We start from the raw sequence: 19,858 nt of genomic DNA, 5'->3' as shown, positions 1-19,858 counted from the left end.
GTACGCTCCCAGTCTCTTCTCGGCGAGTGCAGGGATTCAATGTGAAGGAGTAGATCTAGTGTTGATGTGCAGAATTGGTAGGTTCAGGGCCTAGGAGGGCTGTGGGGGTCTTACGTATTCTGTTTGAATGAGTCGACTTTCATCTTCCACGAGGGGATCAGCCTGGGCAAGAGCTCAAGGAAAATAAGAATTTAGAAGCCTTGTTTGGCCTGTCAGAGACTAAGAAAGGAAGCATCGATGGAGACGACGGTAACTAGAGGACTGGGGCAGAACGCGAGAACAATAAGGGTATAAGATCCAAGTTAATCAATAGGCTGTTTTGGGATGGGCATCGATAAGAGTGTTTGTCGTATCAAAACACCCCTTCCTCAGCAGGTTGGGGGTGGTCCCGCATAGTCAGAGATGAACTCAATTAGGCTACAAATCAGGTGGCAATCATCAGCATATAGTTTACGTAAACCAAATCACACCATCTGAATGTGTAAACTAAGGAATAGGTTATCAAAAAACTGACACTAGTGGATGTCTGCTTTATTAAAGTCCCTATCAGTTTAAGCCCGTCTGGCAATAAAGTCGGTAAAAAAATTCATGACGGTTTTTCCCAGTGTAGATAAAGTGCTTTAAAAAAAATAATTACGCGCTGGAGTTTCCAAGCGCAAGTACGACTACAACTTTATATGGGGGGATGACGTAAGAGCTACATCACCAAGAAGGAGTGCGCAACCCACTAAACTGGGATTCGGGAGTGAGGACAGGCAGGAATATCTTTCCTCTCGAAAGCTATCTTGTTCCGACTAAAAGCTGCTTGAATAGTTGGCTATGTCAGATTGTGGGCACACGCCACACTGACCTTTTCTCATCCTCAATTACTGCATTGGCTGTAATGTAGTATAATTGTTTTTTTGTATGGACATTTTTGCAATCTCTTCCGTATTTCTGTTTGGATTTTATTGGCTAGGAAACGAAGGAAACGATCGCCACTTTTAGACCAAGGCATCGAAGATTCTCCTATTAGATAAAGATTTCTCGGATTTGCACAGAGCATAAACAAGACTTTCGGGGGATTTAGGCTAATTGTTCAAATGGACATTTTTCCAATCAGTGAACAAAAACCGTTTTCGCGCATATTTCTCGATATCATGCAAACTTAACAAAGCTATATTTTATGAAGGAACTCGGTCCCCTTCATTTTGAATTGTATTTTGAACTGTGAATTTAACGTCTATATTAGCCATGGGTTATGATCTGTAATATTTTGGTCACATTATCACTGTGCCAATTACACGCTGCTATGGCAAACTGGAGTAACCGCAATATTGTAGAAAAGTATATTTGTCACAAACTCTTCAAACGGGGATATGAGTGGGTATTCGACGACGAAGAAGAAGAAGATAGTGCCAATAATGGTTCAATGATTTCTGCTTCCCAGCCGGTTCTGGCGCGGCGGTGTCACGGAGCGGACGTCGAACCGGACAGCATCCCTCATAATTCTAAGAAGGTCGCACAATCTGATCCGCATGCTGCCATCCACAGAGTTTTACGTGAAGCTGGAGACGAACTCGAAAGGCTTTATCAGCCCGATTTTGCAGAAATGTCACATCAACTGTATCTCACAACCTCTATAGCGGAGCGGAGATTCACTGAGGTGATAGATGAACTGTTTAGGGATGGGGTGAATTGGGGAAGGATTATTGCGTTCTTTGAGTTTGGGGGGACAATATGCGTGGAGTGCGTGAGCAAGGAGATGACATCGCAAGTGGATCACATCGCGGCGTGGATGACAGAATACCTAAATGGACCACTTCACAACTGGATCCAGGAGAACGGGGGATGGGTAGGCATTAGTCGCTGTTCACCATTAAATCTCTATTGACCTATAGACGCTCATTACGCAGGGACTGTGGGCACGTTTCCGAACAACGACATCAGCCATACAGTGTCCTGATTTGATGGTTCAATTGTTTGTCATGCTGCCTAGACCAATGAGACACTATATTCCCTGTCACACCTCCCGACGCTCTCACTGATAGCCCGCCTGCTCGGCTTCGAGCAGTGACAGTTGAGATGTTCTAGACCAGATGTGCATTCCTATTTGACGATTCAGACAGACCGCAGAATGTTTTTGAGATCGTCTTTCCTTCTCAACATTACAATCCACGTCTTCATTTTGTGTGCAGTGGTTCAATTTCTATACACTCGAACTGCGATTGGTAATTGGCTAAGGTCCTCATTCCGCTTGCCAGTGGGCAGAGCATGCCAGACGCATGCCAACAGAGGGTACCATTGAGTTAATGTGTTTAGGCCCCCAAGGAATGCAGGACTGGGCAGCAAGGATGACCACATGAATAAAGATGGACACTCTCTCTCCCCCCCCCCCCCTCCTTGTTCCACACACATACTTCACTTGCACTTCCACACACACTAGCACATTTATTAAATGGACACATCCGAGCATGCATCACTGAACACGAATCCCATCATTGTGCCTTTGTTCCGCTTTTCTCTGACAAGTAAAATACGGCTGCCTCACTCTTCACCTCTCCTCCTCTCCTCATCAGTCAATAATCCCAAACTAGCCCAAATTACACTCTTAATTGGCAGAAGTGTTCCAAATGAGAGCGTAACATGCGTTTGCACGGCTCTGTTATCCACCCTGAAGCTGGGAGGCTAATCAATGATTTATACAGATCATTTCATCTCCAAAGGAAGGAGCGTTTAGCATTCCCCTTGAGTCTGCCCCGGCCCCCGAAGGTGGCAGGTTGTGCCTAATATCAAAGGCAAGGGAACAGAAAAGAGAGAGAGAAGGCCCTCGAGGAAAACCAGAGTGCCAGTCTGCTTGGCTGTGTGTTTAACATGCACTCCTCAATGCACCCAGGATGGACACTCTTTTGTCTCTTTATGATAAACCTGTGCCTTGGCTCTGGCTCTGCCTGCCATGCCAGGGAGAGGTCTCTGGAGCTTGTGTCTGCGCTTCAATCTAGGTCATCATATAGTCTATGTTTTCCACAGTGAGGAACGCTGCTTGTCTGTGTCATATGCAGAGAGGGAGAGTACAGAAGTGATAAATCCCAGTTGGATAATTTGGGATTATTTGAGAAAACGTGTTTGTAATTTAGGTCATGTTTTTGCCGGGATTATGTGCTTGCAAAAGGCACAATCCTCAAAAATGTTGTCATTGTGCAGTTATATATGTAACGGGCTATATTGAAGGAAGCTGAATTAGTTAAATTTGCAAAATTGCTACGGTAAATGGAAATATCTGGAGCACATACTGATACACATAAACAAGTTGCAAAAATGGGGAATGTGCTCTGGTTCTATCTGCTACATCTGCTATGGTTTACAGGCACTTCTGGATTTGTATATTCTTTTGAATGCTTGGGTGGCTGGGTGGGTTACCTCAAGTAGGCCTGTACTAAAATACATGTGCTGATCTGTGGAGACAACTTGGATATAGCCTACAGTGGTGCGGCCATGTCAAATCCAAGCATTATACGTGGACGAGATCCATCGATCTTCCAATGTGCCCTAATGGTGCCAATGTGATGTGTGTGAGGCATATAAATATGGAAACATTTGTACTAGCAGAGGTATTAAGTGTCTAGAAATTGAAAACATAGTGCCATTGTGAGGTAATTCTATCTGCTTGTTCATTTGCTGCCTCTCAAAAAATAGAAAGTGCTGGCAAACTAATTAACCTAATAGTGGCATTACATATTACGTGAGAGTGGTGTGGAAAACAGCTTCCCTCTGCTTCCTGTTACTGTACCTGAGGAAAGTTTTAGCTAAATAGGTACGCCTCTCCACAATATTGACTCGCCTGTGACAAGCCAAATATACTCTGGGAACAAAATAACAAAAACGTTCAGAAATAACAAAGTTGCAGTTGTCCATAATCCTGTCTGGGACTGAACAGGCTCTGTCTTGTAAACTTGGGATTGCTCCCCCATACAGTCCCTCCTCCAGTCACCTCTACACTTGTGTTGTCTATTGTGTAGCTTTCCAATCTTTTTCTCCACCTGGGTAAATTCAGCCTTTTCCTGTCTTTTGTGGCCATAGAAATTACGCATGTTTAGGCCAGTGAGTTTGATTGGATAAACAGTCTCAGAGCCAGACAGTGTGGGCCACTCAGACCTTCGTCACCACCCACATGTGGCACACCTGTGTTTATTTGTGGGGCGGTTTCAGTAAATACTCTGTGATTGGACGGAGCGGCAGGCGTCTGCTAAACTGAAATGACACATTCGGTCTAGGAGATCTGGGCAAGGGGGGTTGTTGCAAATATGTATTTTCAAAAAGATTCTCAGTTTTCTGAATTGAATCTGCGGCAGTTCCTCTCTTATACAGTTCTTTGTTTCGGTGGGTATGAGGGTCGAGGGGGGGGGGCGGTGGTGGGGGAGGGGGTGGAGCGCACCTGGAATATAACTTGGGAGGTAGGGACAGACGATTGGAGGACACCATCCCTCTGACCAATGGGAAGGCTACAAAAGGCCTTGTATGGGCAGTGTGCAGCAAGCCAGGTGGTCCTGTCTAAAAGACAGGTGTTTGAGTTGGAGACAATGGAGAACAGATGTGATTGGGTCAACCCTGAAAGTAGGGGGTTCCCAAAAAAAAACCTGTGAAGGGAGGGTTTGGGTGGGTGAAGAGAGGAAAGGAGAGGTAGTGGGTGGGGCTGAGCCATGTTGCTAGGGCAGTATGAGCCTCTGTCTGCACCTCTCTTCTTATTCTGCCGAGCCCTAAAAGGAACTGGGACAGTTGGGAAGTCATTAATCTCCATCAGGCTGAGGTGTCTGTGGAAGGATGAAAGGGAGAAGCTGGCCGCCCGGCTGACTGCAGACATACAGACACTCCCCCTGGAGAGTGATGCTTGTTTATTCAGTCCAGCCAACCCGTCTTGCAGCTCAGGCCCTGTGGATTACTCAGATTGATCTGGGCTGAGGTGGTGCAATGCCAGGACAAGCGGGTATAGCAGGAAATGATGGGAATCGGGTGTCGGACGCAGATACAGCTATCAACCACAGCCATATGGTTTATAAACCGTAAATCAACTTCAAAACAACCCTATTTTCGTTTTCAATCCCAGTGCAGTTTCTGGATGTGGACACTAGAAACCGTGGCTGTAATAGAAACTTTAAAAAGAATGTAGAAGCTTAGCTGTGTTTAAAGGGGCCAAGTTTCCCCCTCTGGCTGAGTGGGCCTCGGTCGCTCACCATCTGCCACTGTGTTTACGCTCAGCAGCCTACCGAGCCCAGCTACTGTAATCTCAGTAACATTTCCTTGTGATAGTCAGCTCTGGGGTCGGGGCTCTGGGCTCTGGGCTCTGGGCTCTGGGCTCTGGGCTCGGACTGGTGTGAATGTTCACTTTTACTATCGGACCAAATTTCAACTCGTCGAGAGTTTGTGAAGAGAGACAGCGCTCTCTTAAGACGAAAGTAAATACGAGTGATCATGCTGATCGTGTTGGCCTGACCAAGGAACCAGCTTTCTGTCAAACACGAAATCCGTGAGGGGAAAGAGGAAGTTCTAGTGTTATGGATCTAAGTAAAAGCATGCACTGAAAAATCTTCAGATGTGTCTGTAGTGTATCTACATGAGTACAATCATGTATTGATTATAAATATCATTATTATTGTATTATTACATCATATTCTACTCTCTTCCACCCCAGACTCCTCCACCCCTCTGGCTCTTATTTCTGTCTCTCCCCGAGGAGCGCCTTAGGAATGTCAGAACAGGAACACTGTAAATAAATAATGGGGACGACCTGGGTGTTGCTTTCCTGAGTGGCCAGCACAGGGTGTGGACTGTGAACAGTTTGTTCTTTTTGTTGGACAATCATATTAGCCTCGCTGGCTGGGGACGCTGATCTCACACTGAGACCAGGACGGTAGATAGACTTTGTGTCTGTTTCTGTGTGGGTCCGATGTGTGTTTTGGTGTGTGTGTTTATGGTAGGAGGGTCTTTAATTGTATGGTATGCATTCGTCCATCCACTATTTATGTTTGTGAATGTGAACCGCAGAGCTTTGTGTGTGTGCAAAAGAGTCCCGTATGTGACCTGGCCTTCCCTCTCTGTTGACTCCATGGTGAGAGACATGTGCTCCCTCTGAGCACAGCCATCTCGGAACACACATGGATGAATAATGGATGAGCTGGATAAGCACTAAATGGACACCCTTCAAATACAGCCCCAAGGGCTGCCCATGCACCGATGGGCCGATACCATATCCTGCAAACACATAAACATACACAACCACATTAACACACTCATACACACAGTTATTACCCTGAGACGTGGAGCACAGTGTCAGGTGACGAGACGCTTCCTTGGAAAATGCAGAGCCATGTGAGGGGTCCTCTAAATATAGATGTGTTGGCTTCGCTTCTCCTGTTTAGCCTTTAATTGTCACATCCCAAACAGATCCCTGCTTTGTGCATCTCTGTACCCCCTGCCCCCAACCGCTACCCTCAGCACAGATCACTTTTTATGCAAAATATACCATACCTGTCTGGAAAAAGATCTGTGACGGTCTTCATGTGTTTAGAGACTGTAGATACTGAGATGGTTGGTTGACTTTGCCACTGGGCACAACCCAGCCAGCTTCACTGGGAACAAGTGTGTGTGTGAGTGTGTCTGTGTGTGTGTGGGGGCGGGGGCAGGGGGGGGGGTTAAACAGCTCCACCCTGTTGCTGGCTATTCTAGATATTTAGAGACTCCCAAGAGACTCCCTAGAAACGATTTCATTTGTAGGGCAACAATGGCCAGTGCTGTTGAATATACTACAGTACAACTGTTTATTTGCGTTTGGGTGGTGCTCATATGGTGCTGTTACAGAAAGTGTAACCCAGATAGGTTCTCTTACCAAACCACGCAGCTGTACAGCACACACACACACACACACACACACACAGTCACACACACACACAGACACACAAAGACAGGCAAACAAAATAGCGGATGTGCTTGTGCAAATCAATTATCTTCTGTTGTCACAGTGGTCATGCACACATGCACACACACACATACTGAGAAGCGGATATGGTGGTGTGAATCAATAGTGCTGTGTTGTCACAGGGTGACATGGAAGCCGTGGCAGGAGGCAGATAGCCCCGGGGTGCATAGCTTCCTGCTAGCTTTACCATAGTCTCCATCGCTGGGGATTTCCAAAAACCACCGGGCACCACATTGGCCATTAACAAACAACATGGCATTATTATTGGTACTTTCCTCACACCATAAGCTCCAGCTCTGAAAACAGCGATAATGCAATCATGGCACATGGAAAATCGATTTACAACGCTTTCTACCCTTGTGATGGCTTGCAGAAGAATGCAAAACAAAACTTCATTAACAATAGATTTGTGAGACAATACTCCTGTCCAACGTTTGGTGAGGTGCTCTGTATCTAGAGGACTTGTGGGATGTTTGAAAGATTGACTACGTGACAACGCAATTGTCAACCAACGCAATTGATAAGCGCATGTTTATTTTTCGGAACAAGTATAAAGCCATAGAATATGTCTTTGTCAGAGACCTTGGGCAGATGAGCATTTCAGCATTTTGAATCTGGCAGGTTTGGCTGGCGCGAATGGAAGCTCTGATTCAAGGCGGGCTTGCCCCCCACCCCCTTCCTCCACACCCCTCGGCAGTCATCTTTGATGACATCTGATTGGTTTTGAAGTGCCGGGAGGAGGGGGGCGATGCCCGTGTGAGGCTGCAGAGATGAAAGCCTGCTGGGGGAACGTTCCCACGTGTGGACGTCGAGGAGCAAGGATCGAGTAGACGACACTCGCGTGAAACTCCTCGCCTAGCATCGTGCACGACCGCCCACACCTACAAGAGCAGTCTGTCACTGAAGGACAGAAAACACTGTGTTGGTACGCATCACTTAGAAATCCACCTGCTCAAAGTGTCACTGGGTAACACCATATTACACTTGGGGGTTGTATCTATTTTGAATCCATTTGAAGGAGCCAATTCATGGGGTCCATAACTCTGGGTGATTCCCGTACATTTTGGTGTGGGGGTTTTTCACTTTGCTGGTATGCTCCTCTATGGTTTCAGCTCTGAACTTAAACCCAAGCCCTCTGTGTGGAGGCTGAAAGAAAACCCCATAAGCTAGGGAACAGGAAGTTCCTATGATGGTTAGATATTTTATAAGGCTCCCGTTTTGCTTTATTAGGCCAGAGAAGCGTCAAACGTGGGTCTCCGCAGACCCGTCTAGACATGGTGTATATCCATGAATCCAACCACCAGAAGTTAATTAAGAGAGTAATATGACCATTAAAAACCTTCCATTCCTTGATTCCAATTTGACTTGAAAAATTACAAAGGGGAAAACGCCCACCATTATGAAAACAGAGAAAGAAAGAGTCCAATTCCACCCTCCCGTCCCCTTTAAACAGGCTGTTTATTGACTGGAGAGCGGGGCCTTTGCTACTCTCTAACACTTTCATATCAGCGGCTTAGTCGTATGGCGTATTCTCACCATCTTTCCCCCCTCGTTGACCTGTCCGACAGTTCCACATCTCTCCACACGTGACTGACCTTTTCTATTTGCTTCTCCTTCATGTCCCGTCTAGGTTATCATAGCTGGAACATTACACACGTCCCACCATTACAACAGGGGTTAAAAAGTGCTACTGGATGAAAGCGTTTGGCCACAGCAGCAGGGATTAGGAGACTTTGATCAGCGGGGTTGGAGGCAGCAGGCCGGGAGTACAGGGAGGGGAAGGAGCCTTCATTAGACTACAAACAGCCTGGGTAATGAGAGCCAGACCCAAGACCACAGGCTAAACAGGAGCCCCACCACATCACAGGCTGAGGTCCAGGGACGGCCTGCCCTCCCTGCCTGTCCCCATGGCTCAGCCCCACAAGCTGCAACATGACCTGGGTCTGCCTGCTCCCAGGACCAGTCACTATTGGCACGGCCAAAGAAAGATGGCAAAGAGTCAAGGTACTGTGGGTTGGCAGAGCCATAGGGAAATGGTGTGGGGTAAAAGTGTGCATGACTGAAGAAGGGACAGAATAGGAGAGCGTAAACATTAGAATTCAGGTAAAGAGAGACAAAGCATGTTTCTGTGTATGAAAGCAGGATGAGTCATCGATTGACATAAGATTGCGCATGACTTGCTGGTTAGCATCAGTAGTCATCACGCGCATTGGTCATCTGATGTGCTTCTCTGGTGTTTTGTATCCTGCTGTGAGAGTGCTCTCACACACTCCAGATGCAATGAAGTCCCAACACCAATCTCACGGCAGTCCTCAACAACTTTTTCAGCAGAATTTATCATCAAGGTTGCTTGTTCATAGAAGCTGAAAATAAGCAGAGAATGGCCATTTAGGGCACCCCATCCATATTTCCACGGATCTTTATCCGTTTGGGTTTGGGGGAAAAAAGACTAGAAATGTTCTGTTATTGTCAAAGGGACATCAACCGGGCCAGCTCTCCACACTTGTTCACAAGCTATTGAATTGTCTTTCACCAGATAGGCTGCACTTGTTTCCGCTAGGCCTCTATGTAGGACAGCCAAGGATGTAAGGAGCAACAACACTGCTGATTAGATTACTGTATTTGAAGTCCTACACAAGTTGAGACTAAAGACACTGCAGATCAAAAGTAAGAAGATGTAAGAATACCTAGCCTCGTAGTCCATTTCTTTCCGTCACTAGACAATTGAGCGCTTTTAGCCCATCGGAAACAAAGGGCTATTATTCACTGTTGTGTAATGTTTGCGATGAACCAACTGCGTTTCTCATGGGTCTCTGAGAGAGAGGGAGGGAGGGTGGGGGGTAAGTAGATGTCTGGGGTTGAATACCTCTCATATCAGACCCCTCAGACTCACAGAGGAGCCGTTTGTCTGCACACTTTAATGCATTCTTCTCATTCCTCCCTCCCTCCCCCAGCCTGGATAGAGATCAGCTGGTCGCCTAAAAGAGTTTGGCAAACTTTCCCCTTGTTTCTTTTTCACTTTGACTTGGGTGTCTCTCACAGCATTTGCACAGACGTCCTGTCACATTGCTGTCACTGGTCACTTGGATGGACGGTGAAGCATGACTTGCACTGTTGGTGTGTTTGTTAAACTGAATTGAAGAGCAAGCCTACTGGGCAGCACGGGCACTGTGAGGTCCCAGCTCAGAGTGAAGTTGTGTATTGTGTAAGATTCCTTCCCAATTCCCAAGTTTCACCATGACCTCATACTCAAAAAAGGAGAGGGAGAAACAAAGACAAGAGGTCATGCATTCCAGAATTCCAGTCTGCAGTTTGTTTTCGTCTGTATGTCTTCTGACTGATTTAAGAAAGAACGTTTTACTGACATGAGCTACCTCGACTGTTCCCTAGAGAACCTCTGCTCCTCTCCCTAGCACTTCAGATATGAACCAGTCCTTGATTCCTTGAACAGATAAATTGTCTTTCCTGACATAGTGGACATCTGAGATCCCATGTTCTGACGTGCACAGCAGACTCTTTCTCTCTGTCTGATTTACATGGCTGACAGGAACCTCAACCTGACCTGAAACCCATCCTCATGTAAACCAATCACGTATAACCTGTCCGCTATCTTGTTGCCAAAACTGACGAGGGTTCATTAGAGGCCTGACTCTCTACAAGACGTCTGCTGTATGAAAGCAGAGACCCTATCATCCAGGGCCCGTCTCGCTTTGATCTTCTAATACTTTCTCCTCCACTCACATGAATTAATTTCAAGCTGCTTACCAGGACTGAAACTCATAAACTGTAGGCGTAAGTGGTTTCTCTTTAGAAGCTTGATTATATAAAGTGCCTGGGTTAAAGGCAAGTTAACTACAGTTTTTTGGTGGACAGATCAAAACTATATGTGAGTGTGACTACCAAGTAGTCTGATTTGTATTGAATGCTCTTACATAAGTTGAACAATGACCGCTTGTGTTCTGTATTGTACATGGTCTAAATGTATTGGCTGATTCTAGGCAACTGTAGTTCTTTCCAGCTGTTCCTCCTCCCTGTTTCCATGGTATCAGCCCAACAACAAGTTTGGTTTGCCGGTAACTCTGTCCTAGTTACCGGCACGGTCTCCATGATTTGGCCTGGGATGGTTTTACCACAGAGGAGCCTGTTCTAAACCAGACAATGATGTCATCTGCAACGCCGCTGGAACAGGAAGCTGTTTAATTAACCTCTGACGTACATGGGGGTTGTGCCTAGCGAGAACTTATTGTTAACCTCTTGAAGAACTCTCCCTTTTTTTAACTGTGATTCATCAAGCACAGCTCAGACATGCTTGTAAAGCCAAGCAAAACAAACACCAAAGTCAGATGAAACGTGAAGTTGGTATTGCTGTGTAACTGAGGCCTGGTAGGGGGAGTGTTGGTCCAGGGTCTTGGGGACGGACTGGGGTCTTTAAAAAGACGTGACAGGGGAGTGTCGCAGGAACAGCCCTCCTCCCACAGGGCTGTTTGTGACAGAGGAGGCTGCAGGCCACCTGGGATCTCTCCGGTTCCCACGCTCTGGAGGTCTGGATCAGAGCCGCTATCTGAGCCGCACAGGCACACAGGACTGGCCACAGCAGAGGGTCTCTCACGCTCGCTGATTGGTCCATGCTGTGCCATTGACTTGTCCCCCCTCTCTGATTGGACTTCAGGCTGATAACATTCCTAGTTTCGAGTTCAGAGCGGAACTTGGAATGAGTAGGTTATATGATCCTTGGTGCTCTCGTCTTTTCCACAGGGTGGTAACCAAGCATGGCTCTGCTCTTGTCCGGGCAAGGTTACGCGCGTGTGACTCAGATACCAAGCATTTTACTGCTGGTAACTAAGTGGCTCTTTCCTAGACTGCCCGCATACTTCTAAGTAAATGAATAATCAAAACAACCAGTACAAATACGTTTTTCCCAGGGTCCGTAGCCAGGCAAAGAGCCAGTGGTAGTTTTCGGTGGTTTCCATGGGATCGATGGTGTCACCCATCACAGCAGCTATCCACTCGGCTGCAGTCCCAGAAGGGGAGCAGGGTGGCAGACTTCCTGTCCTCTTGGCTCCGGCCAGTCACACAGCTGAAACATGCGCCGACACCCTCGGCCCCCACACCCGCCATCCCCACACCCTTCTCACCCACACCTACCTCCCCCACAACCCACTCACCTCTTTCCTCCTCACCTCTCTCCCCTCCACACCCCATTGCCTCCCCTCCACACCTCCCTCCCTCCTCCCCTCCACACCTCCCCGCTCCCCCACCCCTGAGTGTGGGCCGATGACTCAGGGTCCCCTGCCTCAGTCCACTCTCCATTGCTGCGAGCGATCATGTCATTGGTGCTCTTTAAGTGGAACCTGGCTCCGGAGATGAGAGCAGCTTTATTAGATTGGGCAGCCCTGACCTCAGAGCCAGTGGAGCTGGTATCTCGTAGCCCTGGCCTGGCTTGTTGTTATTTATAGCAGCCACAGCAGTGGCTCTCCACAGTCATTTCCTCCTCGTCCTCGACCTACTCCCTGTGTAGTGTGTACAAGCAAATCATTCTTTTTTTTGCATACCTTTCTTTTTGATGTTTTAGGCTCGGATTGTAATTCTGACTACAGTGTTGGGTTTGAAAATGATGTCACAATGAACTGGACTTTGCCTGCTGTACAGACTCAGAAAGAGGAAAGGTATTGTCTCATTTGCTATGTGAGTATTTGGTCTCCCTTTGATGTCCCGGGCTGTATATAATCAGAGCGTCCCTTGGTGTCTGGCTGTAAATGATATGCCCAAAGCAAGCGCAAAGGTGTGAAATACCCATGAACCAATCAGGTTGGGCCGGCAGAGATGGGACATCGACCAATCGGAGAGCAAACCCTGTCTGTAGCTATCCGCCCACACTCCTCCCCTGGGACACCAAGGTCATCCCGTTCTTTGTTTGTTCTCAGGATCAAAGCTGTTCAATACTAAGAGCTCCACAACAATACAGGAGCCACCAGTATCATATTATAGTTTGGTGAAGGTCAACATGGAAATTCTGGAAACATAAAGTATCGTAATTCATAAAGACTCTGTGCCAAATCCAAGATGTAGTCACATAGTATCTGTTTTTTCCTGTTTTTGTGGAGCATGTAAATCCACCCCCTTAAAAAATTAACTCACACTTGTAAAACAACAATTCTTCAACAAGCAAGACTACAGTTTACAGATTTATCTTGTGGTTCTAAACAGATGAATCATGAAGAGCATAAAAACGGATGTGTCATGATGGTGATTTACCGTCTTGGCTCACATGGCTAGTTCCAGGAGAGTAAACAGGCCCGTGGGAGAGCGGCCTGTTTTGCAAACACACTGATGCTGACACGGTTCTGAATATTTATGAGTAGAAGAGGGTATCTGCAGGTTGTTTAGGAGACAGGAGGGTTTAAGTGTGCAATGAGATTTTCTGCTGGTCTCTTTCACCAAAAACAGAGGCATCGTTTTGCAATAAATGATAGCTAATACACACATCTAGTCTTTACTGGGAATATTAGTGCCAACATTGTTGCAACATTCACCACGTCTTTAGCAATCACTTATTTAAAACATGTTTGGTTAAAGTTGTGTCTTTACAGTACTATCACAATCTATCTTATACATTGCAGGACTATTCAGCCTGTAGAGTAGGCTATATTTAGGTCTCATTTGCATTGCCAGAATTCAGACATCTGCCAGTTGTTGGTCATGTCATTGTTGTTGGTCATGCCATTGTTGTCCAAGAGCTCTCAGTCCTAGACTCTCCCAGTTGTCTCGTCTGGGTCGTTGGCATGACCTGGACTGCTGATGGCAGAGGTTTCTGGGGGATAGGGTAATGTGTGGCACGGCAAACTCCTCTGTCATCGTTTTTTCTCTGCAATAGATCGATAGACGATCCTCTGGGACTGCATGGACGACATAGCCGACCTTGTTGCTGTGTGCTCAAGGTGGCCATTTCTTGTGTCTGAGGTGGATGAAAACAATGATTTGGGGTTACAATACACAAAATATAATGTTTTATTTCAAGTCAGTTATTTCTAAATACTTCATGCCTCCCTTTAAATCGTTTCCTTCCCTCCCCATCAACTCACACTCCAGCCGACTGTATTTTCTCTTTGTGTTCCCTCTCAGTCCTAACCAGGAGCTTTGTTTTAGTTTAATTAGCTTTGGGGAAAGGCATGACAAGAATGTCATTAGAGATTTTCAGTGCTGAGAGGTGTGTTTGTGTACTGGTGTGTACATCCATGGCCGGTGAAAGCCAAGCATGGGGACAAGCTCTACTGAGTCGCGGTGGATGCTGCATCCAAGCTTCTACTGGAACTTTAATTACAGTCTGACCTTTAACCCACATCCCTCTCGTTCTCTCTCTCCCGCTCTCCCTGTGCAGTGAGAACTCCCAGGCTGCCTCTAATTACCCACAAAAATGTCTCTAAACGGAGATATAACTGCCTAATCAGCCCTCTCTCACGGTTAAGCACTGCTGGTATTCAAACAGACACCACTAGCCAAGTGTACCAAACAACAAGTAATATTAAGCTTATTCAACAATTGACCACAGTAACCCCTGCATTGCATTCAGTAAAGGTTTGAAATGTTCTACTTCCTCATGAGGAACTACTTGGAGGAGAACAGTGTAAGAAATAACTCACGTGAGAGACACGTCATGGGGGCATTATTGTGGTTGTCATGAGAAAAGTAAACGAACAGGCAAGTTAAAGAAACAGCCCCTGCTGGTGGGAAAGCAAATCATGTGTCAAACCAACATGACATCAATTGGTGTGATTACCAGGTGGTAACCATGACACTGGAAATAACTTGGCCCCCCTTTTCCAAGGCCCAGGACTGTTCTGTACGCTTCTGCTCTACAGAGGGATATGCAGGATTTGGTCTGGGTTATTGCTTTTCATGTGACTGTGTTGACCTTTATAAAAGTCACTGAGCCAAACAGTTCTCTTGGTGGAATGATAGAGAGTGGTTGGAAACCGTATCCTTTTAATCTTGGTCTGAGTCCCCAATTGTTGGGCCACCATGGCCAGCAGATGGTCTGTTGAAGGACAGAGTTGACAATTCCGACTAACAATAAAGTCTGTCTCAGTTGTTTTCTATTTGACCCAATATAACTTCATACAATAACCTGTAAAAAACACGGAAAGCATGTGTGTGTGACCGAGAGAGAGAGAGAGGCTGACCTTGCCTTTTCACTCATCACATGACAGACGTGTTGGTGTTAAATCGCATGTGGGTGAGAAAGCTGTGGAAGCTGAACTCATGATGTCCACCTGACTCTGCTTCCTTTCAGGGTCTGCTGCCTCTGTAGCTGCTCATACTGTACCACAGTCAAGATTCCCTCTGACAGCATGACCATGTAACGTTGTCTCAGGGTTTGTTGTCGAAACACACATTTATGGCTGCTATTTTGCCAGTTGAATAACTATTATATTAGACCTGAAAAGCAGGGATGTTTCTCTCAAACACATTTAGGCCCTCCCCACAGTTTAGCTGTAATGTTTTACAGTGCTGTAACACCACGGTCAGTGACGGGGTGGACACTGTCAACTGGCAAATCTGTGCGGTTGCTACAACAAACAGTTTTTCCTGCAGAAAAGAGACTGCACTTTATCTTTTTTTTTTTGGCTCGAGGAGCCCTCCTGTGTTCCTACATTCCTCACAGTAGGAGGTCTGACAAAGGCATTGGAACACTAATTAATACCTGAAAACTATTTTCCCAGGGGGTGGGGTTGTTATCATCTTGGAGGGGGAGAGATGAGGCCCTTTATCATGAGGGTTGAATGACCTACATGTCTCCCTCTCAACATCTGACATTAATTTGTGCTCTGGATTTCACCATTCAACTCTTCTTAGTGCAAGTTAATAATATATATAATATTAATTGATGATCATCAGATTTGAACAAAGGGGATACGCAATGTTTAGCCTCATCAGTGATTTACTTAAGAGTGCTGTGGGATTTTTTGGTACCAGAGGGCCTAAACTGGGAAGAAAGTGCTGATCCTTCCTTTGTGTCAATGTCCCCCAGCCTCAGGAATGCTACAGGAAAGGAAGGGAGGAGATGGAGGCAGGAAATACTTTTGTCGTTCCCCAGCAGTTTGGAATAGATGCCTATTTTAGACATCCTGTGAGAGGCTGTTTGCTGTGGTAGCTGGAAATATTGTCTTGCACTCAAATTGAACATGACACTTTCAGATGATGATGACCCATTTTGTTCCTTTTATTAGATCAAGGTCAAACACATGTATTCATGTCTTCCAATAGTACACAAAACATAATTACTGTAGGTGTTTTTTAACCTTGATTCCAATCAAGACAGACTGAAATAGATTTTCTCCCAGAGGGACATGGAACTGAAATTACTACATTTAGTCATTTAGCAGACACACTTACTATAGACTATACACTATACTATAATTACTATAGACTGTAGAGTATTCATTCTGTATCTCCTTGTTTGGCTGCCTGTGTTTCAGGGACGTTCTGCACGCCTGTGCCAGTCACAGCTTTCGAGCGTTTGCATTTCTGTGTTTTAAAGAGAATTCAGAATTTTGTGGAGCAGGCTGTGAGGGCCGCTGGACTGAAATGGATCCGGCTTCCTGCATGCATGTAATAACACTCTTGTTGGATGACGGCCAAGGGGATTTAAATCTGCAGGCACTTCCAAGGAGACCCCCCAGCAGCTTTGAACACATGCACGCACGCTAACACACACCCATATTTTTGCACTTGCACAGACACATTTGTATTAACACTCCGTCTCTTTTTTCCTCTGTCCCCCAGGAGGCCTTCGTGGAGCTGTATGACAGACAGAGGGATTCTGTGTTCGGTTGCTCTTGGCCCTCCATTAAGACTGTGTTCGGCCTGGCCGCGCTGGGAGCTGCCAGCCTCACTATCGGAGCATACCTCACCCAGAAGTGAAAGAAGCCTCCTTGCTCCCCCTTTCTTTCTTTCTTTCTATCGCTTCCCTTCTTCTCTAACCCCCCTGCCTGCCTCCCTCCCTCCCTCGCTACTCTTTACTTTCAAAGGGCACCCCTGCCCCCTCGGAGACACTGGCGGATCCCAAACTTGCCTCTCTTCAAAGCTTCCATTCCTCTCTCTCTCTCCCCTTGCTCTGGAACACTCCCTCCTTCCTGAACCTCGCCACTTCAAAACAAAGACACAAATCAAACAACAGCACGGAAACAGACTCCACTGCCCACACAGAATAAAAGATGTAATGAAAGGCGTCAGATAAACTGTAATCAGAGGAAAAGTTGAAGGCAGCGGGGGACTTGAAAAAGAGTGTACGGGGGGGGAGGGGCTTGGCATGTCTCTTTTTTTGTCCTGCTTGCATTTGTACTAGTTTGAGCATGAAGCTTTGTGTGTCGGTGCACCTGTATAAACCGTATATGTATCAGTGGGACTCACACCTGAGGCCTCCCCTGAAGGACTTGTAAATCTGAGTGTGAGGACGGCCCCGATTGGTTGGCTTGCACCAACCAGGAAGCTGGCCCTGCCTTGCCCCTGGATGATGGGGTGAGGAGCCCTGTTTGAACTGTGGACTCTGCATACCCCCCTCCAGTTTCTCTTCAGAACAGCTCTCCAACAGCTGCTCAGAATGTATAATGGAGGCAGCTCGCCTCTATCGGCTCAGCATGTATGAGCATCGCTGAACTCCAGCCATGCAGTGTACAAAGCACTCAACAGAGCCCGTAGCGCACTTTGTAAAGTTTTGGACTGCTGTTGGACTGTAAAGCAGATCTAGTTGCTTTTCACCAATGTAAATCCCTGCTGTTTTATCACAGTTGGAGAAAGACAGGAGAGGAAAGGAAGGAAAAGAGATGTCGAGTGAGTGAATAGCAAAGGTAGCAGGATGCCAGAATTCCTGGCTTGACTAGACATTACTGACAGGAAAAGGAGTATAGTTTCCCAACAGTAAGCAGATTTTAGAGACAAAAAAAAAGAATACAGATTCATTCATTCAACAGACAAAGTTAGAAAGAATGCAAGAGTTCTGGGGCTACACTGAACATAAAAGGACACACATATCAGGCATGCATTCCACAGGTTGAGAGTTTCTCTCTCCAGGTGTCTGACTGGAAGAGGAGGAAATACTGTGTAACACCAGCATGGCTCCTGTTTGAACCAACACTGACTTGTTGACTGTCTTATTCTTACTTTCTTTGAACTGTTGGACACACTAGCTACTTGGAAAAGAGATGGTAAACTGCCAAACCCTCCATGAGCATGTGTCCTCCAGCTGCTGCTGGCCTCTGAGGGAACCCATGCGACTGAAAGGACAGTCCATGTTTTGAGGCACCATGCTAGACACAAACTCCAAATCCCAGTGTGCACCTTTCTCAGTGTCTCCGTAGAGGGACTCCCAAGTGGAATTCCAAGTAGCAAAAATTATTCAATGTTGTTGGGTCTTACCCTGGCATAGCCTCCTCAGAACCTGGATGGAAGTCTACATCCTACTGCTGCCTGGACGCTCATGTGTACACTTGTTACGTGTATGGTTTATATGTTTTATAGGTGTTGGTCTTGCGTTGCAGTCAAATTATACAATCACCATATCTGAAGGGTTGATATCCATACTTACAGTAGACAGTACATACAATTCCAGTCACTGAATAAAACAAAACTAAATATTAGACGTAATGAACACACGCGTATACATCAATATATTTATGGTAGGATAGATGTTACAATACTGAACAGATTTTATTTATTAACCAGATCACAGATAAAGGTACCAGATCACACATGTGAAAGGATAGGTCACCTTTTTTCTTTTCAGAATGATGGACAGACACTTAATGTATTCTTTACAAATAACCTTTTAATTGAGAACTTGCTGTAACAGTAGACTTTTTGGCTGCTAATGTATCAAAAGTAAAACATTGTTGAGAAGTGATCTGTATTGTATTAATATTGGCTTATGGCTGCTACAGTGTCGAATTCTGATTAAACACAGCTAAAACTGCCACAAAATTGTCATACTATAGATGTAGAATGCTGTATACCAAAGTTAACTCAGTAACCTTATTGAATGATGAGTAGCTTCACTTATAAAATATGCCAATTCATTTTCACTTTAAAAGATTGCTGCGTGACATTTTGCAAACATGGAAAGATGGAAGCGTTGCAATTTTGACCAAGCTTGGCATACTGTAATATAACATTTCTGATACTGTAGTATCACACAATGCATCCAGCTTGTCTTTTGCGCTTTCACAATAACATGTACAGTTGTAAATGTTGTGTTCACAGAAAGGCTATCCTCTCAAGTCTGCAGTTGTGAAGTGTACAGTCTATGTTGTTCTGCTGTGTTTCTGTTCATAGTAGGATATGGACAGTAGGTTTGTGAGAGGTAACCAACACGAGTGAGTGTGTGTGACGTGTCACAGTTGCCCGATGTTGATTGATTCTCCCAGTAGCACGACAGTCTCTCTGCTCCTGAAGTACAAACAAAAGCTTCACCGATGGATCGAGATAAGAAGGAAAAAAGAGGCTTAGATCTGTTCTTTGAGGAAGAAAAGCAGTTAAGAGCCATTTTTATGTTCCCCTGTTAATTCTGCATTTATGAATGTAGGCACCATGGTTGCTGTACTTTTGTATATTATCTCCAACCTGTAGCACTTACAAAGTGAGACGTGTTTCCTTTGTTTACTGCTATGTATCCACAATAAGCTAGCAGGTCCTACTGTTCCAAATAAACCTGGTGTCTTTCCTGCACAGTCTGAGATGCAGTTTGTGCCATTGTGGCTGTTGCATGCAACCAATTCTGATGTGTCCATGAATATCTTTGTCTGAATATACAGTTGAGATTTACTTTTTCGAATCCATAGAAAGAGAGAGACCCGACGAAGGAGCGGACTCGGAGTCCTGGGGTGTTTGGTCGACATGGCTGTCAGAGCTACA

At 45.8% G+C, this 19,858-nt stretch overlaps 1 protein-coding gene across 1 annotated transcript; it reads left to right on the top strand.

Moving 5' to 3' along the window:
• The first annotated feature begins 718 nt into the window (after positions 1-718).
• On the top strand, positions 719-19,670 carry LOC124473001 (apoptosis regulator Bcl-2-like). The gene is made up of 2 exons (XM_047028214.1): positions 719-1,834; positions 16,736-19,670. Exons 1-2 carry the CDS (start codon positions 1,241-1,243, stop codon positions 16,871-16,873), a joined length of 732 nt encoding a protein of 243 aa, XP_046884170.1. The 5' UTR covers positions 719-1,240; the 3' UTR covers positions 16,874-19,670.
• The last annotated feature ends 188 nt before the right edge of the window (positions 19,671-19,858 follow it).

Source organism: Hypomesus transpacificus, chromosome 10 (assembly GCF_021917145.1).
Source record: "Hypomesus transpacificus isolate Combined female chromosome 10, fHypTra1, whole genome shotgun sequence".
NCBI lineage: Eukaryota > Metazoa > Chordata > Actinopteri > Osmeriformes > Osmeridae > Hypomesus > Hypomesus transpacificus.
The sequence above is the reverse complement of the archived record's forward strand: the minus strand, read 5'-3'. Positions and strand labels throughout refer to the sequence as shown.